Here is a 25,117-nt window from a genome sequence, read left to right as displayed (position 1 = left end):
TACAGTGTTTTAACGAAACGTATTTGACAAGCAGTTTTTTTTTATCTTGCTGACTGGCATTGGTGATTGCCAAATAAGCGGATCACAAGATGTAACAAATAAATCTTTATCATTAATTTAACACCACACAGAAAACAATGAACTTGCGCATAAGATGGTGAACAGCAAACAAAAGGTAAAATTAGTGCACCATGTCCGGATTACGAAAATACTGTCTGGTCAGTAATGTTAAGAGGGTATTTGGAAGGCCATATAATTTACCTCAATTTAGGATAGACTCTTGAATCTTGAACTTAAAAAGTCAAAAAAGAATGAACGGATCATATAAACACGTCTAAATTCAAAACAGCATTCAAACTTATGATTGCGTTAGATAAAAACCGCAAATTTATATGTTTATGTCTATAGTAAATTTAATAGCTTTTGCAATTTCAGTTTCACTACAAACTTCATCAATTTCGGGTCCAACAGACGTTATTCCTGGTCAACAAGCACAATGGACATGTACGTCATTAGATGGATATCCTAAGCCTGACATGTATATGACAATTGGTGGTGTTAGAATCACAAACGGTTTTTATAGCCAAGAAAATCAAAATCCAACAACGCTAACGTGGGACGTGACTCAAAATGTCATCATGACTCCAACTACACTAAATGATGGTCAAAAAATATGTTGTGAAATTACAACGCAACAGCCAGTTTGTCTTACGCTGAGAGTACAAGGTATATTCAAACGTTGTTTTCTAATTTCAATGAACACTCGGCCCTTGTGTGCATTTTTTTGCCATTGTGGATCATATATGTCGAATAATTCGCAAAAATTTAGATTTTCCAACCCAAGTATAGATTACGTTATCTTTATTGTACACACATTTTCTAAAATTCGGTTTTTGAAGTTGTACAATTTCGTATTTGATAATGCCTTCAAATGCAAGATCCACTCGTAATTCTTATGCAGAACATCCTCCTGTCTGTCGTTCACACACATACACACACAAATTTATGAAACGACCGTGTGGCATATATGCGGTGATTTGCTTAATATACTAACATCGATATGCATCAAATCTTTATTCTTTTAAATGAATCAAAACGAATTTGGTATAAAGAACCTGTATAGAGTGCATGTATGTTATCATGTTCAACAAACGTTATACTGGTGATGGGGACATTCTGAGATATTTGGAGATTAGTTATGAATTGCAAATTAAATTTGAAAACATGCATGCCATCAAATGCATAAAAATAATTTGTAATCCTACGACACCCCTAAACCAGATTTATTTAAAAGCTTAAAACATGTCCTAAATGTACACAAGTTATATATTGCTGAATTAGTCCTGTTTTAAAATTTCAGTTGCACCGCAACCTCCAATAATGGTGGGTCCTCCAACAGTTATTACTGGCCAGCAATCACAATGGACATGCACATCATCAGGTGGTTATCCAAAGCAGACCATGATAATAAAACTGAATGGTGTAACCATAACAAGCGGTACTTATCCTTATGAAACACAGGATACAGGCCTGATGACATGGACTGTAAGTCAAACCGTCACTATGACCCCAACAGCCTTAAATAATGGACAAAGCATATGCTGTGAGGTATATCATCCTGCATTAACAACGACCCAGTCAACTTGTCGGACAATTGCTGTACAAGGTACATATTTCTCTTTTATTTAGAATAATAACAAAGACGTTTCTGGGTAAAACGTATTTTACTAAAAAAAATCAAATTCCATAGACTTTGTAACACAAATTTCGTTATGAATTTGTGTTCCAAATTAAGTAATTTATCATATCAATTACTGAAACAAAAATCGATAAATATATTTCGCGAATTTTTTTAGATCATAATTGCAAATTTACAAACCTCGCGTTGTCAAAGAAATCATCATTTTGATAAAACATATTTTAATTGAACATACATCATCCTAGGTACAGACTCACTTTGTCAAGGACCAGCTACCGTTACGTTTGCCTTGGACGGATCAGATAGTATATCTAATGACAATTACCAGACCATGATTGACTTTACAATAAACAATATCAATTCATTCAACCTTGGTCAGAACTATATTATGGTAGGGGCTTTGGTTTATGGAAGTGATGTCACGGCTATCAATCCAATGGGTAACAAGGCAAACCTAATTCAGGAAATTCAAAGCAAACTTATACAACCAAGAGATGGCACTCAGACACACAAAGCTCTGGAAACCATTCGTTTACAAATGGTCAATCTGCCAAGCACTCGTTCACGGGTAGCTATCTTTATTACGGATGGCGAGTCATATGACAAAGTCCAAACAGAAATACAAGCCAATTTAGCAAAACAGCAAGGAGTACTTATTGCTGCATTTGGGATTGATATGAAACCTGGTACTGGTGGATATAATGAACTGAACACAATCGCCAGCTCACCTGACCTTGTGTTTTTGTTTGATAGCTTCAATTCACTTATAACCAATATTACAATGATAAAAGATATACTATGTCAAGGTATGTGTGATAAATGTAACACAGTCTTAGATAGATGATATTTTATTACTTATAATTGGCATTGAGCTAGCTTTTAGTAACTGTGAAAACTATCTCAACTGTACTTTGTGTCTTTTTTGTGTTTTTTTTTTTCCTTTTCTTTTTTAGTGCTTTATTTTGATCCAAAAGGTTCAGCAAATTGCAACATATTTAAACGTTTTTTTCTGCTTTTACACCATGCTCTTGTTTCGGGGAGGTTGTGTGCTCCTACAAACATGTTAATCCGGCTCGACTACTAGTATTCATCTGCCTGACCAAAATTAGGAGCTTGTTATTCAGAGGTTCCAGTCTGTCGCTGTATATCAAGATTTTTCTGTTTAAGGTTTTGTACATAAATAAGGCGGTTCGTTTTCTCTCTTGAATTGATTTACAGTTTCATGACCTTTTATATAATGGTATCTGGTATATGTTTTGTTCATTGTTGAAGGCCGTACAGTAACCTATTGTAACTTACCTTTTGTGGCATTGTTCTATGGAACAGAATTGTCTTAATGGCAATCATAACACATCTTCTTATTCTTAGACAATATTTGAGCACTAAGTGACAGTTATAAATGTAGCTAATACTCAAATATGTTCATTTTGGTATACATTTTCTTCCTATTTTTATATTAAGAATAATAACACAACATCAAGTTTCTATTAAAGTAATAAAAAAAAATAGGGGAAAGATACTCTTCATAAAATTGAGAATGGAAATGGGGAATGTGCCAAAGAGACAACAACCGTTTATATGGCTACCCAATTTTTACGATTTGAGAATTGATATGTGTTATCTGTTAGCTTTTTTAAACAAATAAAATATTGATCGTCGGACTAACTAACTAGCAATACTTATAAATCAACTTATCAATCAAATATCACTTATAAGTATAGTTTTGATTATGACACTTGAAGACGAAGACCTTTAACCAAATATAAATCGAAAGATATAAAACAGACCACTTCTATTCATGTCATCATGGAATGAGGATTCGTGATGTCTAATGAAATAACAAATATTAAACCATTGTTATTTTTATCAGTCTTTTCAATAGTTCTCAATTACCTTAGTGATACATTTTTTAAATTATTTTCGGCATTGACATAGTTTCACCTATAGCATGTTTTTCTTTTCGTTTCAGTTATTACACCATCTACTACAACAACACCTGCACCGCTTACGACAACGCTAAAAACCGACCCAAGTAAGTTTTATTATCCAAGTATTTATAAATTACTATATTTTGTCTCGAAATATATCATTTATTTGTTCAAATATTTTAGCTAAGAAACAGGTACAATAAGAGGTGGTTGTTTCTCGCCGTGTACGGTTAGTTTTTTTGTAATAATCGTTCTAGACAATTTAGGGTTTTTCTATTTATACGTCATTATATTATATTTTACAACTGTTTCAAGAAAAAAAGTTAATGTCGAATGCAGAGCGGACTACATCAAATATCTGCTAACCTGAACTTCAAATTGATGGTCTAAACTAAAACTCTGACATTCATTTCTAATAACGTAAACATGATCATATACCATCAGTAACTGTATATCACAAGTGAATATACGGTAAATGTATTTCACCTATGCAAAGTATAAATCCAGTTATTGAGTTTTTTCGACGTCTTTTGTGATATCAAATATATTGAATTGCAGTATACGTTAAGAAACACAATTCAACTACATGTAAATGTAATCCAAACAGATAGTAATCTTCAGGATAGAGTATCTTTTTGTTGTGTTAACTATAAATATAGACATACTGAAATGTAACACATCAAACTATGGAACGCCATGACTGTCTTCTGATGTTGATTTTTAATATGTTCGGTGCTTTATGCATTATATTCAGTAGTATTTATATTATGTTCAGTAGTTTTCATATTATGTTCAGTAGTTTTGACATTATGTTCAGTAGTTTTGACATTATGTTCGGTGCTTTGGTTATTATGTTCAGTAGTTTCATTATTATATGCAGTGATAGTAAAAGTATGTTCAGTACTTCTGACGTTATATTCAGTGCATTTTTCATTATGTTCAGTACTTTCGACATTATGTTCAGTAGATTCAATATTATTTGCAGGACATTATGTATTACCTTCAGTGGGACCCGGTTTCTTTATATTCGGTGGATTATTCATTATGTTCAGTAAAAGATTCAGTATTATTCTCTGTTCAATGAACTATATGTTCAGTGGTTGTATTATTATGATAATGCAGTTAAAGTCGTAAAATCAATAACGGAAATTGTCGAAGAAAAAAAAAACGAACGCAGATATTTTCGACGGACGTTTTCTTTATGGGAAACCTTTACGGGATGGAATGAAAGTAGAAGAAATGGAAGCAGTATTAAATCGGTTTGGTTTACTTTCACACGTTGACAATTTTCACAAGGAAAAAGTACCCTGACTTAATTTGTAAGATGTCCTGATTGTCTGATTGTTACTTTTCTGAATGTACAGTGGCAAATATTTCACGCATATTTATGACGGAGAGAAGATTTTTTAAACAAGAAATAAGAAGTTGTAGCGTTGTCGTTGATACACCATAACATTAGAGAGACGACAAAAAGACAAACAGAATATAAAAACATATTTTATAGCTTTTGATTTTCTTGTAGGTAACCCTTTTTGTTGGTTTGTTGTAGCATATTAATCTTAGGTACCGACTTTAAACAGACCACCAACAATCTCCTTGTAGATATTCTTATAGTATTATGCATTCTACCTCTCTAATAGGTGCTTAATATCAGATATTTATTTGAAATAACTCAACAAATAAGAGGTTGTGGATGAAGTTTACAGAATAGAAAATAATGCCCGCCCCCAAAAAAGAAGTTGGACAAAAAAAATAGAGAATAGAGAATAAACGGTTGCTTAATTATTGATATGGAATGAAATGTTGAACTGGTCATTATCAGAATTTGTTCATTGATGTTACCATGCAGATTATGTACATTAGATATTTTCCTCGAAAATCAACCAATGGGTCGATGCCACTGCTGATTTTATTACCGAGGGTATCACCAGCCCAGTAGTCCGCACTTCTGTGTTGACATGATTTATCATTGATGTGGCCATTTTTATAAGTTAACTTTTTACAAACTTTGAATTTTTGAAAAAAAGATTTTCTACCTCAGAAAAGAATACCTTTGTTGTATTTGGCAAAATTTTTAGGAATCTCAATGCTCTTCAACTTCGTACTTTATTCGGCCTTTTCATTTATTTTTTATTCGAGCGTCACTGATGAGTCTTTTGTAGACGGAATGCTCGTCTGGCGTAAATTTTTTTTTTTATATCATGGTATATATATAGGATGAGTTTACTGCATGACTTAACAAATCTTGACATACCATTTCGACAACTATTGTAGACAAAGTTAGCCTTAAATTCTTCTCCTGCATTGTGTCAGAAATTATTACAACTATGATAAAACAGTTCGTAATAGAGTTCAGACCGCCAAAAATGACCACTAACAACAAAAAGCTCTGCAATAACAGAAAAACCAGAAAACAACTAGTCATAAATTTCATACAGTCAAAGATTAACAGAAAAAGTTATGCTGGTATGCAAGGGTATATAATGAAATATTGTACAAAGTGCTACAAACAATGAACATTTGAGTATCAGTATGTTTGCCATTTTATAATCATTTATGAAGAGTTTTAATCTTCCAAATTCAAACTATATACACAAAAACTAAGTAGGTATAAGTGTAAATATGATAACAATAGACTGTCTATTAGACATGCAGGTAATGCATATCAAAATACAAAGTATTTCTGGATTAAGTCTCTATAGATCCACCAAAGATAGCCTACAGCCTAATGAAGAGGAATAGATTGACAGTATCAAAATACAGGTTCAAGGCTGGCTAATACGTGTTAACATAAATTATCATTGATATGGTCATATTTATGAATCAACTTTCTCTATTCTGTAAACCTCATCCACAACCTCGTATATCTTGGTTATTTCAAATAGATATCTGATATGTAAGCGCCTTGTAGCGGGGTGGGATGCATAATACTTTAAGAATATTTACAAGGAGGTTGTTGCTGGTCTGTTAAAAGTCGGTGCCTGAGATTAATATGCCACTGTTGTCGACTATGGTCATGGTGTATCAACGACAACGCATGCAACTTCTTATTTCTTGTTTAGAAATTCTTCTCTTCGTCATAACTATGCGTGAAATATTTGCCACTGTAGTTCAGAAAACAACAATCAATCAATCATGACATCTTACAAATTAAGTCAGGAGTATTGTTTTCCTTGTGAAAATTGACAACATGTGAACGTAAACCAAACCGATTTAAAACTGCTTCCATTTCTTCTATTTTTATTCCATCCAGTAAAGGTTTCCATAAAGAAAAAGTCTGTCGAAAATATCTGCGCTCTTTTTTTTCTTAGACAATTTCCGTTATTGATTTTACGACTTTAACTGCATCATCATAATAATACAACCACTGAACATATAGTTCATTGAACAGAGAATAATACTGTAGCTTTTACTGAACATAATGAATAATCCACCGAATATAAAGAAACCGGGTCCCACTGAAGATAATACATGATGTACTGCAAATAATATTGAATCTACTGAACATAATGTCGAAAGTACTGAACATAATGAAAAATGCACTGAATATAACGTCAGAAGTACCGAACATAATTTAACTACCACTGCATATAATAATGAAACTACTGAACATAATAACCAAAGCACCGAACATAATGTCAAAACTACTGAACATAATGTATAATCCACCGAATATAAAGAAACCGGGTCCCACTGAAGATAATACATAATGTCCTGCAAATAATATTGAATCTACTGAACATAATGTCGAAAGTACTAAACATAATGAAAAATGCACTGAATATAACGTCAGAAGTACCGAACATAATTTAACTACCACTGCATATAATAATGAAACTACTGAACATAATAACCAAAGCACCGAACATAATATGAAAACTACTGAACTTAATATAAATACTACTGAACATATTGCATGAAGCACCGAACATATTAAAAATCAACATCAGAAGACGGACATGGCGTTCCATATCAAACACCATGATTTGAACAGAGATAATACTTGTTCACACCAACTTACAACTAGATTGACAATTTATAAGTACATTCTAAGGGGTTGATTTAGGAATTTTGAAAAGGATGCGTAATTTGAAAAATTGTAATATATATGTTATATACCGCCGACCAAGAAAATGTTTCTGAAGATTATATGCGAAAAAAAATATTTTTTTTTAGTTTATTCGTCATTCATTCACTTTAACTTATAGTCTTAAGTTGATACGTGTCCCAGTCATTAGTTATACCAATTAACTATCAAATTATATTGTTGTAAGAAAACAAAACTCTACAAATTTTGAATGCAGCAGATGCGCATTTCGATAATTAATGTCCTTTTAGTGAATCTCGCGGCCACACTATTTGATAATTAAATGTTTTATGTTGAGGACCGGGTCAAATCATATAGGTCCTTAAATTAAGTCAAATCTGGACTTTCCATTAGAATTATATATCTTATAATATTTTAAGTGTACATATTTGATTTGTAGTTGTAACTGATCCATTATGTGAAGGTTGTGTAATTGTTGATGGACATGCCTATGTCGCACACGATAGTGACTGTTCTAAGTTCTACCACTGCTATTTAACACATGACACCAATGGTGATGAAATTATGGTGGCAAAGGAGGAAAATTGTGCCGCTAAAACATTTTGGTCCCAGGAACACAAGACCTGTGTTACATGGGAAAATATGGTTTGCCCAAACCCACTGAGTAAGTACATCATGCAAATGTTAAATTTGCAATATGTATATTATGATGTCTGTGTTCTGAATAAGAAGCAGTTATATTTGAAAAATATCAAACCAAAAATTAAAGATATTACAAAACCTAATATTACTGAAGGTTCTAAAAAGATAGATGGTTATGTTTTAAATGTCTGCACTATATGCCATGGTATATATGTGTTTTTATTACTGAGTTCTTATAAATTCTATGTGATCTGTCTTCAGTTCGGTAAGATTACAGACTAATCTGGTATATAAAAAGATTACAGACTAATCTGGTACATAAACAAAACTGCGAAAAAATGAGGCGAATGATTTAACACTCAGATATGTGAAATTTGTCATCCAATTTCTGATGGTTACCGTAAAACGTATGAAGTGTTGATTATAGTCAGTTTTCATAATTACTCCTTTTGGAAATCTTTGCGTAAGGAGATTATATTTGATAATACTTTCGTATAGAATGTACATGCATGAGATAAACGTATCAACCAGGTTCAATTGATTAACATTTAAGCTTTGCTTTATACACTAATGCATAGCAATCATGTTGTTCTACATCCATTTCTAGTATTCAATTAGCTTAAAAGCAAACATTTAACACACAAAAAATGCCACGGATTGAATTCATGTATTGCTTAAACATTGTACAAAATATTTTGAAAATAAAGAAAGTACAGTTTTCTTTTGATGAAACTGTCATTAGACTTTATCATCGGAGACAGTACATGTGTAACAGGCAGAGACGGAATTGGTCACCCTTTTTAACTATTTAATGAGTTCGCAATTGCTCTTGTCTTATCTATTTGGTATGAAGTGTGTTTTTGTTTTGTGTTGTCTTTGTTTGTCTTCTGAATGTAATCTTAACAAATTATGTTCATTTGTTTCGCCAGTATTTTTATTGTCTTTTTTCCACAATAGTTAAAATAATCCATATATAGGAAGATGTGGTATGAGTGCCAATGAGACAACACTCCATCCAAGTAACAATTTATTAAAGTAAACCATTATAGGTCAAGGTACGGCCTTCAACACGGAGCTTTAGCTCATACCGAACGGCAAACTACATGTATAAAGGGCCCCAAAAAATACTAGTGTAAAACTATTCAAACGTTCGTTTGTTCATATGTTTGTTTCACTTTACTCTATCCAAATTTATTATTTAAAACGCCACTTAGTGTGATTGAAATCAAATACTTGCTTTGTGTGTCACTAGAAAAAAAGATCGATATACTAGTATAGGGGTATCTATTTCTTCTTTACACAAAGTTTTTTTATGTGGCTTTCAGAGCACAGTGCTATTTTCGAAATCTTGTAAAAAATATACCGTAAAACGCCTTTATAATTACATACCAAAGATGATTTATTTAACATAGATAAGTAGAATAAGCACACTGTTCCGGAGATTTTAAGTCATAAACAAACTCAAAACACATGACAAAAAATGAAAAACGATTTAAAGACAGAAAAGTCGTAAATAAAAGCTTGATGGAAAAATATATATGCAGACTAGTTCATAACATAAGGGAGCTACCATTTGATTATTATGGGGGGGGGGGGAGGGGGGGGCTAGGATGAAATTTGAAAAAATAGGCAGGACAGGAGTTTTGAGTTAAAAAAAAAAGGCAGGATGAGACACTTGCAAAAAAAACGTCAGGACGACAATTTAGGTAAAAAAAGCAGGACCGAACAGAGTGAAAAATAAAAAGGCAGGACAGAGATTACTGCTAAAAAAAATCAAATGGTAGCTCCCTAATATGTGTAGTAAAATTTACCCTTTAGTTATTCAATTGATTAATATTTTGTTGTTTAGATAAATGTTTTGGTCAAGGTGACGGGACCCTTATGCCGTATCTAGGTTGCGAAACATACTGGATGTGCCAAGGTGGAATACCACTGCCAATGGCTTGCTCAAATAATAGGATATTTGATCCAAACACCCTTCAATGTATAACAGATCCAGGAACAACTAATTGTTTTGGTCCCACTCTTCGTAAGTATTAGAGTCATAACATGGGGAACATATCAAATATTAAATATATTCGGGAACTATATAACCTGTTTCTCAAATTTTTGCATAGCCATAAATTTTAAGAATCTTTTATTATTGATTACTTTTCATTTCTTAAATTAAATGTTTGTTTTTGTAAGGACACATAAACATGTGGGTAATATTTTTCTTTTATCTTTTTTATCTCACCTGGCCCGAAGGGCCACGTGAGCTTTTCTCATCACTTGGCGTCCGTTGTCCGTCGTCCGTCGTCCATCGTCCGTCGTCATCGTCCGTCGTCGGCGTAAACTTTTTACATTTTGAACTTCTCCTAGAGAACCGCTGAATGGAATGAAACCAAACATGGTATGAATGTTCCTTATGAAGTACTGACCAAGTGTTGTTACTTTGTAGTCGATCCAATATCCAAGATGGCTGCCAGCCGGGGACTTTTAACATGGAACCCTATGGGAAATACATACAAATGTCTTCTTTAAGAGAACTACTGAATGAAATCAAACCAAACATAACAAAATTAAACCAAATTTTGCCTCAAACATCATTATAAGTATCTGTTACAATTTTTTACATTTAATAATATTATTTCAAAATCCCAGGTGAGCCACACCGGCTCTTGAGAGCCTCTAGTTTTTTTTTTTGACACAGCTTTTTAAAAGAAATTGCCCAAAAAAGTATGTCATGTTTGTTTTCATATTTATCATATGTTTATTTTTGGCTTATTGATTTGTTTCTTAGCTTCACTCACAAAATGAGTAACTCAATCTTTATGTAATATTTTATGGTTGTAATAAGTAGTTACTTCTGTTATTAAAGTAAGATCATTGTCGCTTTAAATTACAACTTATTAGGATATACATTACTAAGATAGTAACTTTTCATCACAACGCTATCAAGTCAGTTGTTTGCTTTTGATATCTTAACTTTTGTCATTTTGTGATGGTTTATATTCATAAGTCTCAAAAAGGGCCAAGTGAGCTTTTCCCATCACTTGGCGTCCGGCGTCCGTCGTCGTTAACTTTTACAAAAATCTTCTCCTCTGAAACTACTGGGCCAAATTAAACCAAACTTGGCCACAATAATCATTGGGGTATCTAATTTTAAAAATGTGTCCGGTGACCCGGCCAACCAACCGAGATGGCCGCCATGGCTTAAAATAGAACATAGGGTTAAAATGCAGTTTTTGGCTTATAACTCAAAACCCAAAGCATTTAGAGCAAATTTGACGGGGTAAAATTGTTTATCAGGTCAAGATCTATCTGCCCTGAAATTTTCAGATGAATCAGACAACCCGTTGTTGGGTTGCTGCCCCAAAATTTGTAGTTTTAAGGAAATTTTACTGTTTTTGGTTATTATCTTGAATATTATTATAGATAGAGATAAACTGTAAACAGAAATAATGTTCAGCAAAATAAGATTTACAAATAAGTCAACATGACCGAAATGGTCAGTTGACCCCTTTTGGAGTTATTGCCCTTTATAGTCAATTTTTAACCATTTTTCGTAAATCTTAGTAATCTTTTACAAAAATCTTCTCCTCTAAAACTACAAGGCCAAATTAATCCAAACTTGGCCACAATCATCATTTGGATATCTAGTTTAAAAAATGTGTGGCGTGACCCTGCCAACCAACCAAGATGGCCGCAATGGCTAAAAATAGAACATAGGGGTAAAATGTAGATTTTGGCTTATAACTCTAAAACCAAAGCATTTAGAGCAAATCTGACGGAAATAAATTGTTCATCAGGTCAAGATCTATCTGCCCTAAAATTTTCAGACAAATCGGACAACCTGTTGTTGAGTTGCTGCCCCTGAATTAGTAATTTTAAGGAAATTTTGCAGTTTTTGCTTATTATCTTGAATATTATTATAGAGAGATAAACGGTAATCAGCAATAATGTTCAGCAAAGTAAGATCTACAAATAAGTCAACATGACCAAAATTTGTCAGTTGACCCATTAAGGAGTTATTGCCCTTTATTGTCAATTTTTAACCATTTTTCTAAAATTTTAGTATTCTTTTAAAAAATCTTTTCCTCTGAAACTACTGGGTCAAATTTAACCAAACTTGGGCACAATCATTATTTGGGTATGTACTTTTAAAAATGTGTGGCCTGACCCTGACAAACAACCAAGATGGCAGCCATGGCTAAAAATAGTACATAGGAGGGAAATGTAGATTTTGGCTTATATCTCTGAAACCAAGGCATTTAGAGCAAATCTGACAGGGGATAAATTGTTTATCAGGTCAAGATCTATCTGCCCTGAAATTTTCAGACAAAACAGACAACCTGTTGTTGGGTTGCTGCCCCAGAATTAGTAATTTTAAGGAAATTTTGCAGTTTTTGGTTATTATCTTGAATATTATAATAGATAGAGATAAACTGTAGACAGCAATAATGTTCAGCAAAGTAAGATCTACAAATAAGTCAACATGACCAAAATTTTTAGTTTACCCCTTGAGTTATTGCCCTTTATAGTCATTATTTAACAATTTTCATAAATTTTTGTAAATTTTTGTAAATTTTTAGAAAATATTTTCCACTGTAATTACTGGGCCAAGTTCATTATAGATAGAGATAATTGTAGCAAGAAGAATGTCCAGTAAAGTAAGATCTACAAACACATCATGATCACCAAAACACATTTTGTCATGAATTTATCTGTGTCCATTGTATAATATGCACATAGACCAAGGTGAGCGACACAGGCTCTTGAGAGCCTCTAGTTTAAACATGCTTACGTCCTTAATGGTTTAAATTCGAACTTCATATTTCATCATTTAAAACTCATGTACTCAATGAAAAACTTGTTTTGTTATTTTAATTCATTTATGTTATAATTTACTATAGTTTGTTCATCATAAAATGTTGTAAATGCTGTGCAGAATTATCAAATGTTAAGTCCAGCAACATTATCATAACGTTCTCTGCTCATGTTTCAATGTAACACTAGTTGATATTGTACACGAGTTCGAGTACTAATACATATCATAAAGACATTGTTTTTATATTTGTTTTATATTTTAGAAACTTGTAATTTTGAGGAGGACCCAGCCGACGCGTCTAAATATTTCGTGAAGCAACAAGCTCAAGATGGTTCAGTTATTATGATTCACCAGACTTGCGCACCAGGAACACTTTACGACCAATCAAAATGTTCATGTTCAACACATGACACAAACATTGTTATTTTACCTACAGGTAAGTTACTATCTTTTCATTTAATTAGGTTATTAAACAATTCTCCGACATATGTCTTAGCAGACACATATTATATCGATACTGATTACCCTTTTGGAACACCTGAAATATACTGTTTTATTTGGTTTGGTTCCGTTTTGCCCAGCCGTCGTGTTTGTAATGAATGTAGTTGTTTGTATGACATAAATAAAAGATGTTGAGTGTAAAAGAGAAACAGTAGTATTCACAGAATAAACATACATTAGGTGTAACAAAAGTTTAATAGATGAAAACACTGCGACAAAGGATGTTTCTGTATCATAACACAATATCATTAAACCAAACAAACAATCTGAAATACAACCAATCGATGAAAAGCGTGTTTCTTATTTTTAACCCAGAGAATGCAGTTTTAAGCTCGGCTCCGAAAATGATAGTGCGAGTGGAGCATCCGTGTACTATGGACACATTTTAGTTGTTATTAAATGATTTACTTGTTTTTAATACAAGTATCACGATCTGACTTATGGTTTCTGTTCCAGGTTGTCAGGCATTGGTGGAACAAGGTCAAAATGGCGTTTTCACCTTTAAACAGACAAGTGAATTGATATACGGCATCAATTCAAATGATCTTGTTGATTTTCAAACGGATCCAGATGCAATGAAACTTACACCTAACGGTCATATCATAATGTATCGGTTGGCTAATTATGATTTTCAACAGGCCTTTGCAGTGTCCTTCAAATTGCAACTGTCAGCAAGTAGCCCAAGTGGCTTGCAACAAATTCTAATAAACTGTATATATCCTGAAACTGCAACCTCCTTGATTGATACGCCATCAATTTCTATACAAGTGGGCAAATCACCAACAGGTGACTATACGTTTTTTAGTCAGTTGCAGACAACAGACGGAATGCAAATCATAAACGTTGTAAGTTTGAATGTGCCTCTCTTATATCAGTGAGGGTCAAGTTTGGGGTTTACAAATTAGAGATTAATGAGCGAAAATATAAAAAAATAGACAAAAAATTACTCAAAAGGAAAGAATAGTGGATAATAAATATGGTACTTAAATATAAAGAAAAGAGAATAATCGGAAAAACATTTAAAGAATATAGAAAAAACAACAATCCACGAAAAATTAGCAACAAAAATTAAACATTTAGAAACAAAATACTTTTTGTACGACTTTTACAACTGTTACAAGACAACTGTGAAAACACGTGATTAAAACTGAAAAGCGTTTGCGGTTACAGTCATACTACTGTTCATAAAATATTATACCAATAACTGAATGTTGAGAGATTCATCTCCCTCACGTTATCGGAATGAAGGAATAGCTACACAAGAGTTAACAGTTTCCGGTACATGTTATAATAAAATGTATTGGCATTTTTCATGTTTATGATAAAATAACAGATGACATCTGCATTTAACTTATATGACGATATGCATTACTGCTTTTGAAAATATATAACAAGTTTAAGAAGAATAGCACGTATTAACTCTACGGTCCTCATTAGACACTGTAAATCATTGAAATTGGAAAACAGTTCAATTTGGAACTGAAAAAAACATTGGTTAAAGGAAAACTTCGAAACTAGAAAATAAATTAAAGCATATTTACATTACCTGCTTCAGATATCTATAACAAATATATATGATATGAATCTTTACCATTAATGCTTACATGTACACCCCATATAAAAAAACCCACATATGTTAGACTAATTTGCATGATTCTTTAAATGTTTGTAGTCGATAACAGGCTCAACTTCTGCTTATGTTGACGTAACAATGGCTTATGATGGCAACGTCTTTGTTTTAAATGTTGAAGGTCAAGAGAGTTCCATTGCCTTTACAGGTCAGTATTTAATCCTCAGTAAATCTGGTATTACGAATTTATCATAAAATAGCAAAAAGGACCGTTTGTCTATTTTGTTACATTTTAATTCAGAAATATTCACAGCATTCAAGCTTTTTGACTTACGGCTTTGTCATAAATATTTAATTTATGCAAATTTTGTTTACCCTTGTACGTCAAGTGCATTAATTGAATGCATTTTTTCTGATGTAACTGCTTAATCGTATCTAATATATTATTATCTTATATGATATAAAAACCTTACTTTTTTCTCCGAATAAAGTTTCGACATTCATTCGTCGCATTTTGCGTTGCAGGCCTTACGTCTGTTTATCGACACAATTCACCAGAAGCGCAAAGCAAGTCGCTTTATCATAGCTGACGTGAATTTGATAAATTATTATTTATTTTAAATGTACAATAAACACATAAAATTATTATGTGATGGTATATAACATTAAGTCCACAGCGTATCCTTAAGTGCCTATACTAAACTCGTGTACTTAGGTTATTTACTAACAGGCTTTTGACTCATATTTTGTATACACTTTTGCGTGTTCTTTTTTTTTCAGGATCGATATTAAAAGGTCCAACTTTTGCACTTGGCAGGCCACTTACTCAACCTACCGCTAATGGCATTCAGTACTTAGATGGTAGTATCAAAAATGTAAGACTATAGAGTTGAGTGTGAAACAACCATGGTGTTATGGGTCTTTTTATAGATATTTGTAAAACAAACACAAACATACCTACATGTGTACTAACCACGTGCGCATATGACATATGTGCATATATTTAAAAGGTCAAAAACAACCAATAACTACACTAACAAGAAATCATTATATTGATTTAAAAATATGTTCAACGTTACTTAATAAATAATAATACAAACGAGACGAAGAAATATCGGTTCGATATTGAAAGTCAAAAACGTGGCTCAAAATAAAGCCTTTTTAAATGGTATTCATTGTAGTCCGATGTGTTCTGTTACAGTACTTCAATCGATATAATATCATGTTCAGCTTTATTCTTACTCATGAACTTCATAGAATAAAATTCAATACCGAACATGTGTTTATATTACATATAATGTAACAATACACTCTGACAATTATTTTTACGTATTCTTCGGTGATAGATTTGAGTCTGTAACTATGTTTTTGTAATTATAAACATAAATATTATTTCTAAAACGTCCGAGACACATTATCACCATTGTTGATCCTTCAAGATAAGCTTGAACTTCAAATGTTAACTTTAAGGGTTGTAAGTTAGGTTTCATTTGAAATATTTATAAAACTGTGAAAAATATACACTTCATGCAATCAAGGAGTGCCTGCATTACATAAAAATAAGAAGATGTGGTATGAGTTCCAACGAGATAAGTTGAACACTCCATCCAAGTCACAATATGTACGGCCTTCAAAGCGGATGCTTTATTTGATAAACTAGCTTTCCTTACACAATTAAATCCAATTTGTCATTCAATTGTTAGTAAAATTTCAATTGTTAGTAAATGGTCAATCATTAGTAGAATGTCAATTATTAATACATTTATGAGATGGCATAAGGCTACCAATGTACCAAAGGAAAAAAAACATCCACCAGATTTCAAATGAAATAGATATAAGCAGGTTTATGTCATCGTACTGCAATGAGGAAATCCACATCTTATAGTCAGATACAACAGGTCACGACTTGGAAAATATGGACCAATTCAAAATTAAACTCACGACACATTAACTCGGCCTTAGTTGGAAGGAATGGGCTATATCTAAATCTGTCATTGGTGTTGTTTTACTTTGAATTTGATTTATTAGAATATAAATAAATTTGGTGTATTTACTTTTTTCTGATTGGTTAAAATTATTACTTTTATTTTCAATGTTGTCAATTTTTATGGCGACACGCCCACTCTGACATGTGTGTACGTTGTTATTGTTAATATAAATAATATAAAAAGTTCTTTGAGCCTTATTTTTGAATGAAATTTATTTATAATGAATGGCAATAACTTATTTTGAATTTATTGAACCATAAAATGAATTTTTGACTCTTCACATTTTACATAATCCGCTTCGCGGATTATTCAATGTGAAGAGTCAAAAATTCATTTTATGGTTCAATAAATTCAAAATAAAAAATAGCCATTCATTAAATGTTATTAGTTGCCACTGTTTATGAATACTCTTCTTCCGATGCCTTGTTTAGTGTTTGACGTTTGACGCAATTTTGTTTATTATCTTAGTATTGTCAAAGCAAACAGTGTAATTGAAACTTGATATTCATTTTTGTTGTAGACATATTGAGGTAGTAGTAGTTAATTACTGTATTCTGTAAAAATGCGAAAAAAACACGATGTTTCTTTCTTTTGCAGCTAAAGATATACGATTGTATAGCTCAGGAGATCAAGGACAAGCTGAATGCAATGTAACGGAGGCAATTCAAATCAAACAAGTTGGAATGTTTTAAAGAAAACTACGATATTGTATATTATGTGATTACCTCAATCTTCTAACATTTGTATGTACAAGGCAACTTGATGCATTAGTCTTTTTAATGCATTGTGTAATACTATTTGATGTCTATTGTAATATAAAAACAAAACTTCCTGTAAATAAACCCAACATGTCTGAATGTAAATATAATTATATAAATATCAGCATTATGTGCCGAAATAGTTTTAACATTATGAAAATTTATTTGTATAAACTTCAATAGACTACGAAATATGTTTCTATAAGTAAGTAAGCAACGATGAAGACAGTTCCTATATCTGATTAATGTTATCCACTCAAGAAACACAAATATAAGTTAAAGTGTCAAAATGATCTGTTGGTTATAATGTCAATATAAAAATCGTACAAAAGGTCTGTTCAGTTGTAAAAGCCAAAAAAGACAAAACTTGGTTCTATTTAGTGTGACCAAACTAAATATGTGTATAAACAGTTATTGATCAATTTTCAACTCATTTTGTAATAATGTGAACGTTAATGTAGTTTTGTGTTTAAAAAGTCACAACATCAAACTGCTTGTTTATTATTAACAATGTCCCTTTCTGTGTACTTTCATTTTGAATTTTGAATTATTTACTATAAGTGCTACAATTACAGGGGAAACTCTATGACTTGATGTTTTATCTAAATCACCATGTGAAGATTTGTTATATTGCTGTTGGTTTTTTTTTCAACTGTGTGATTATGTTTTAATGTCTTTTTGAAAATATCTTTTATATGCAATATTGCTGTTGGGTTTTTTTTTCTAACTCTGTGATTATGTTTAATGTCTTTCTGAAAATAACTTTTATATGCAATATATGACATTTGTATCAAATACTTTCAAACGAATGTTTTGCAATAGTGCTTTTTAGTTCTTTACACGTCTGTCTACTATTCAAATTATACAAAATATGCAATCTGATAATACAACAGGTTTTGTATTAGGTTCAAGGTAGGAGATGGTTTAAAATTATTTTGATAACCTCCACTTGGCATCTGCTTTAGCATTTGAAATATCTGTTAAGTCTTTTCACTTTACACGATTGCTAAATTATGTCTCTACATTGCACACATATTTTTTAATTGTACTTGGTTTTATTTCGAAATAAAAGCAAACTCTGATTCTAGAACGTTTTTTGTTTTATTTATATGATTTTTATGATCAGATCTGTTTCAACAAATACAAGCTACAGGGATAGAAATTTGGACTGCCATTAAAAAATATGAGAGTGTGTTTGATAGAGGGTCGATATCAATGAACAAACAATGAACGTTAGAAAAGCATTTTTTACAGAAAAGATGACTCATGTACAACAAAACATCATGAACAAGCTCTAGGACTCATCAATTAATATAAAGCCTTTAGAAATTCGAGAGAAATCTCAAAAACAGGCTGGAAAAACGACAAGCTACCACAGCTTCAAATGAGTTGCATAATCGTAATACAGAAAAAGATAGAAATAATGGCGATATATTATATATCGATTTAAAAACATAGTTACTATATTATTTCAATTAAATATGTCATTGACACAACATTTTACAAAACAATGGATTTAAATTTGCAATAATCTCTATAGTAGCGCTTAATACAATAATGATTACTATGTAAAATTAAGGTAACTTGTTTTATTCAGTATGCTATAAAGGCTCTTTAGTATCCCCATATCAACAAGTCTTTCAAAACTTCCGAGTTTGGCTGTGTAAGGATAAGACATACTTTTAAATGGTTTTCTAAAAGTTTTGGTCAAGAGTATATATGATCGTGTAAACTGTATTATTGTTAACCAAGCCGATTTTTTATGTTCCATTTATGGGCATTATTCTTTCTGGTCTGTGCGTCTGTTCGTCTGTTCGTTCTTTCGTTCGTTTGTCGTGCTTCAGGTTAAAGTTTTTGGTCGAGGTCGTTTTTTATGAAGTTGAAACTTAGTATACATGTTCATTATAATATGATCTGTCTAATGTTGATGCCATATTAGAGTTTTGACACCTAATTTCACGGTCCACTGAACACAGAAAATGATAGTGCGATTTGGGCATCCGTGTACTATTGACACAGTCTTGTGTTGTACTAATATGAAGCATTATTCATGCATAACCTTCTCGAAAAAAAAGCATTTTCAAAGTCTTATTTCACTTTCAAGTATATGTATGATGTTCTGTCACTCAATGACCATCATTCCAATGAGAGCTTACATGTAATATATTCCAGTGAACTTAAAATTAAGGATACAGCCAAAAGTAAAAGGACTTTTTCAAATATTAATCTTTTTCACTATTGTGATACAGACGGACGACTGCAGACTAAAATCTATGACAATCGTGATGAATTCAACTTTCCGATTGTCAACTTCCTATCTTTCATTAAGTACATATTCCTTGATTCATATCTCAGTTAATACGTTATACGCGTGCATTTACACCATGCACACTTAATTAAAAGGGCTGTGCTCCTTACCAAAACCTGTTCCATCATATATATAAGAAATTAGAAATGAGTTTGAATATGGCGACCAATACGTTGTGTCGACATCCTTACTCACATGTACAGCGACATATGTTCATCGATTTAGATCTTAAGATCCAAGTATGGTTACCTGATCTGTTATTTTACCGTTTATTACATTTTGACTTATAAGCTCATCATAGATACCAGGATTAAAATGAATACACCAGACACGCGTTTCGTCTACAACCGACTCACCAAGGACACTCAATCATAACAAATTTAAAAAGTCAAATAAAATACGAAGTAAGTACTGAATGTGAATTAGCATAACATGTGAATAATGCATAGCAGAAGACGCTTTTTAATGCTAATTTAGACACAAATGTAGTCATGGGCAAAAACATTACCATCGACCTAATGTAAAAAATTCTTCTAAGTCTAGATCGATATCTTCCTCTACGATATTTGGTGACCTTCTTTCACATCTTCATCATCTGCTACGGTTACATTACATTATAACTATTCTTTTTGTCACTGCATTGGAAAAACGACAAGCTACCACAGCTTTAAATGAGCACTGCATGTTTATGTTCTTAAAAGTTTAACAGATTGTGCACTTGACTTGGTCAGCATAATTTGTGATGAAACACATTTCCGTCTATTTAAAACAGTAAGATCGGAATTTTGTCATGAAGAAAAGAAGGAATTAATACTTGTTCTGTTAACTCATAAAGGGTCATAAAAAATCATCATAGATACAAGGACTAAATTGAATAAAAAAAAAACACCAGCAACGTTCTACATTACATGGAGTTAACATCTTTATTTTGCCTTTTTAACATTCTTTAATTCGAGCGTCACTGATGAGTCTTTTGTAGACGAAACACGCGTCTGGCGTAAATATGAAATTTCAATCCTGGCATCTATGATCAGTATATCTTTATAAACTAATAGATACCAGTATTGAAATTTTATATTTGCGCCAGACGCGCATTTTCTCTACAAAAGATTAATCATTGACGCTTAATTCAAAACATGTTAAAAAAGCCAAAAGAAAGTACGAAGTTGAAGTGCATTGATGACCAAACATTCCTAAGAGTTTTCCCAAATACAGCTTAGGTAATCTATTCCTGAGGTAGAAAAGCCTCAGTATTTCAAAAAGTCTAAGTTATAAACTAAATACCCCATTCATGATTGTGGCCAAGTTTGGTTAAATTTGGCCCAGTAGTTTCTGAGGAGAAGATTTTTTAAAAAGATTACTAAAATTGTAGAAAAATGGTTAAAAATTGACTATAAAGGGCAATAACTCCTTAAGGGGTCAACTGACAATTTTGGTCATGTTGACTTATTTGTAGATCTTACTTTGCTGAACATTATTGCTGTTTACAGTTTATCTCTATCTTTTACAATATTCAAGATAATAACCAAAAACACCAAAATTTCCTAATATCACTAAAATTCCACTTTATTTTCAAAGTCAGTCTATTCCTATTGTGTTCTACGGTTACCGTGACCAAAATCATTGCACTTAAAATATTTAACTAAAAACGAGCATTGCAGAAACCCGATTCAGAACAATGCATAGATGGAGAGCCTTGGTGTAGTGGTAATCACATTGGAATACTAACATGACTAACACAAAGATTCCTGGGTTCGATCCCCTTTGCGGGGTGAAAAATTAAGGGACTGAATTTTCAGCTCTCCTTTGACACCATTTGCGAGTATGGTCATGAGAAACGATGATAGTCCGTCGGAAGAGGGGCGACAAATGGCTGAACCGTGTTCAGAGAGCCATACCTCTTGCACGTAAAAGACACTCTTGTAGATTTCGAAAAAGAGCACTCATTGCCAGGCTAATGCCAATACATTGCAGCACTCGCCCCCCGCAAAAATGAAAGGGATAAATATAAATTGCAATAACTTGTTTCCCAATCCACTGTAAATAAATATGTTTTAAAATTCTAGTTTATTTAAAAACTCGGTTTGTTCCTATTGTATTCTACAGTTACACCAAAACCATTGCATTTAAAGTATTTAACTATAAGCAAGCATTGCAGGAACTTAATTCAGAACAATTGATAATAAATCCTCTAACATGAGTGTTGCAATTAGGGCGTGAACACAACTCGGGCACTTCACTTATTTCTTATCTTGTAACGTAAATACTTTGTGACGCGTCATTTGTATACTGTGACAATCTGTTAATCTATTACACATATTATAACATGCAACGTTTTATTCCTTAATTCAGGTATTCTCGACTATGTGACTGAACCCACTGGCATTATATTTACAGCCCCTTGGTCATGTTTCTAATGGGGATCTAAAAATTATTCAACATGAACATCTCATGGTCCAAATTTAGAGAACCAGAACACATCAATTGGAATCATAACTTTCAAATAATTGTGGATTCGATTGAGGGGGTTTGGCTAAACGAGAAGACGTTGGAGTGGCCATGGGCACTTAGTCAGAATGATCTAAAACATTCTAGTCTCTGAAAAAGCGTCACATTAAAAAGTTTTAAAAAATGTGTAAAATTAAGGATTGACCAAAAACCCGTTTTCAGAGACAAAGAGGTTGTGAAATGTTTATCATCTCTTCATGCTAAGTATGTTATTGTTCCTGTGGACAAAGCTTAAACTAATATTGTTTTTGTATAAGATTGTTCTACTACGAGTGTCTTGTAAAAGATTAAGAATAAATGAGCATTCAGGTAATCCCACATACAGATACATATCATTTGATCAAGGATGAGATTTTGGCGAATCATAAATCCATCATGACTACAGTGAATATTGCATTTAGCCACAAATCGAATGACTTACCTTATTGGATATCTAAGCTTTACAAATTTTCGCACAAACAACGGTCAATTGTATGTTCAACAAAAAAAATTGTGTCCGCAGTGAATGAGGGTCTTCAGAAATACTGTTAAACTGTTTACTCGCGTAGTGGTATCAACCATGGGTGGCTTCTAACAAATTCTCTAAAAAACTTTAAATAATGTTGAATCTCGATCTTTTTCTTAAATAAGTTTTGTCATAACTTTTGATTTTTCAACACTGTATACCACCATTCCCAATGTAAAATTGTTAATCGTCTTAAAGAAATAACCATCAATGCTTTTCCACATAAAACTATAAATTTAATACTTTTGGATACCGTACTGCATATTTTGTCAATAGTGAACAAAATAGTAAAACATGCTATAGACAGGAGCAAGTGATCAGTTCAAATGTATGCTGGAGTTCCTGATTGACAAAATATTTTTTGAACTTGCATTTGGAAGTAGACTTTTTTCAACAATTTTTCTTATAGGAACGAACTGTGTGCCTCTACTTTCCAACCTCTTTAGAGTTCTTATTTTCATATGAATAAGAGTTCTTTCAGATACTAGTCAAAAATAAGAATATCAAAGAAGCCAGGTAAATTAATTTCACATTCAGATATATTGATGATGTTCTTTCAATTAGAATCCATTGTTTTTGATTGGGTTCTATTGAGATATTCCACAGAACTATAGAAACAAAAGAAAAAAACATACACGGCTTCGTCGGCCTCACTTTTTAGACTTACATGTATACCTCGAATTTGACATATACGTTCATCTCAGTTCCAGAATATGAATATAATTACAAACAAGATGATTTTAATTGTGACATTATCAATTTCCCACACCTTAGTACAAAATGTAGCAATATACCAATTTCATCCTCATATGGTATACATTTCCCATCTTATTCGGCATTCAAGAGCTTGCAGCTTATACACAGCCTCTGTAAAACGCCACCAGTGGCTGAGAAGAAATTTGATGAACGAGGGGTATGTCAAGGAACGTCTCGTCCTTTTTATATATAAAAAAAAAGTTCATCGAAAGGGAATCAAGATCTTGTTGATAACAATTTGTATCATCTTCACAAATATTACACGATGTTCTTGAAGTATAGATTCTGGGTACTGATCTTTATAATCTTTATAACGTGTTATATTATTCTTTTATTTGTTTATGAATTAATTTTACTGTTAATTTGATTTTTTTGTGATATCTATGTGACGTGACTCATAACTCATACATCCCGTCATTGTGTTTTTATTCTATGATAATTTTTTATTCTTGTCTTTCATTTTTGCTAATGCTACATTTTGTATTTGTCTACATGCCTTTTTATGTTTCTTTGATACATATGACATGGCTCTGTACTTATACATCCCGTCATTGTGTAATTGTGCTATCTTAAAAATTTGTATTCTTGTCTTTCATTTTTGCTAATGTGCTTTTCTATATTCCTTTTTATGTTTATTTGATGCATATGACGTGGCTCTGTACTTATACATCCAGTCATTGTGTTATTGTGATATGGTAAATTTTTGTATTCTTGTCTTTAATTCTTGTCGGCCAAAAAATAAAACTGCATTTATGTCTCACAGGCCAAGTTACATATAACGGAACAGTTGAATATTCATTACTTTATTGTTTTAGGACTTTTTTGGCACAATAGTAAAAACGCCGGTCAATTTGCCTTTAGCCTTCGACTAAATGGTTTTGTTATCCCCTTGGACCTTTTTCATCTGTCGTTTAGGCAAATTCATACACAGTTTTAATGATATCATATTCTTTCAGTGTTCATTTCTTTTTGACATACATGGGAATATATGTGTGATTTTATATAACTTTAAAATATACTTCAAAGACAGTACAAAAATATTTAATTGAAAGAAAGAGAGAAATTAAGTTTTTTATTTCATAATCAATTCAGTTTC

At 32.2% G+C, this 25,117-nt stretch overlaps 1 protein-coding gene across 1 annotated transcript in view; it reads left to right on the top strand.

Annotated features, from left to right (window-relative positions):
• Window positions 1-18,583, top strand: part of LOC139526545 (mucin-2-like) — a 43,336-nt gene extending 24,753 nt beyond the window's left edge. The window contains exons 11-21 of the mRNA XM_071321704.1: window positions 436-726; window positions 1,361-1,666; window positions 1,945-2,505; window positions 3,669-3,731; window positions 8,115-8,339; window positions 10,167-10,346; window positions 13,390-13,563; window positions 14,085-14,473; window positions 15,301-15,406; window positions 15,979-16,073; window positions 17,784-18,583. Coding sequence (XP_071177805.1) covers window positions 436-726; window positions 1,361-1,666; window positions 1,945-2,505; window positions 3,669-3,731; window positions 8,115-8,339; window positions 10,167-10,346; window positions 13,390-13,563; window positions 14,085-14,473; window positions 15,301-15,406; window positions 15,979-16,073; window positions 17,784-17,840 — 2,447 coding nt within the window. The 3' untranslated portion in view covers window positions 17,841-18,583. The remainder of the gene's footprint in view (window positions 1-435; window positions 727-1,360; window positions 1,667-1,944; window positions 2,506-3,668; window positions 3,732-8,114; window positions 8,340-10,166; window positions 10,347-13,389; window positions 13,564-14,084; window positions 14,474-15,300; window positions 15,407-15,978; window positions 16,074-17,783) is intronic.
• The last annotated feature ends 6,534 nt before the right edge of the window (window positions 18,584-25,117 follow it).

This window comes from Mytilus edulis, chromosome 6 (genome assembly GCF_963676685.1).
Source record: "Mytilus edulis chromosome 6, xbMytEdul2.2, whole genome shotgun sequence".
NCBI classification, from domain to species: domain Eukaryota; kingdom Metazoa; phylum Mollusca; class Bivalvia; order Mytilida; family Mytilidae; genus Mytilus; species Mytilus edulis.
The sequence above is the reverse complement of the archived record's forward strand: the minus strand, read 5'-3'. Positions and strand labels throughout refer to the sequence as shown.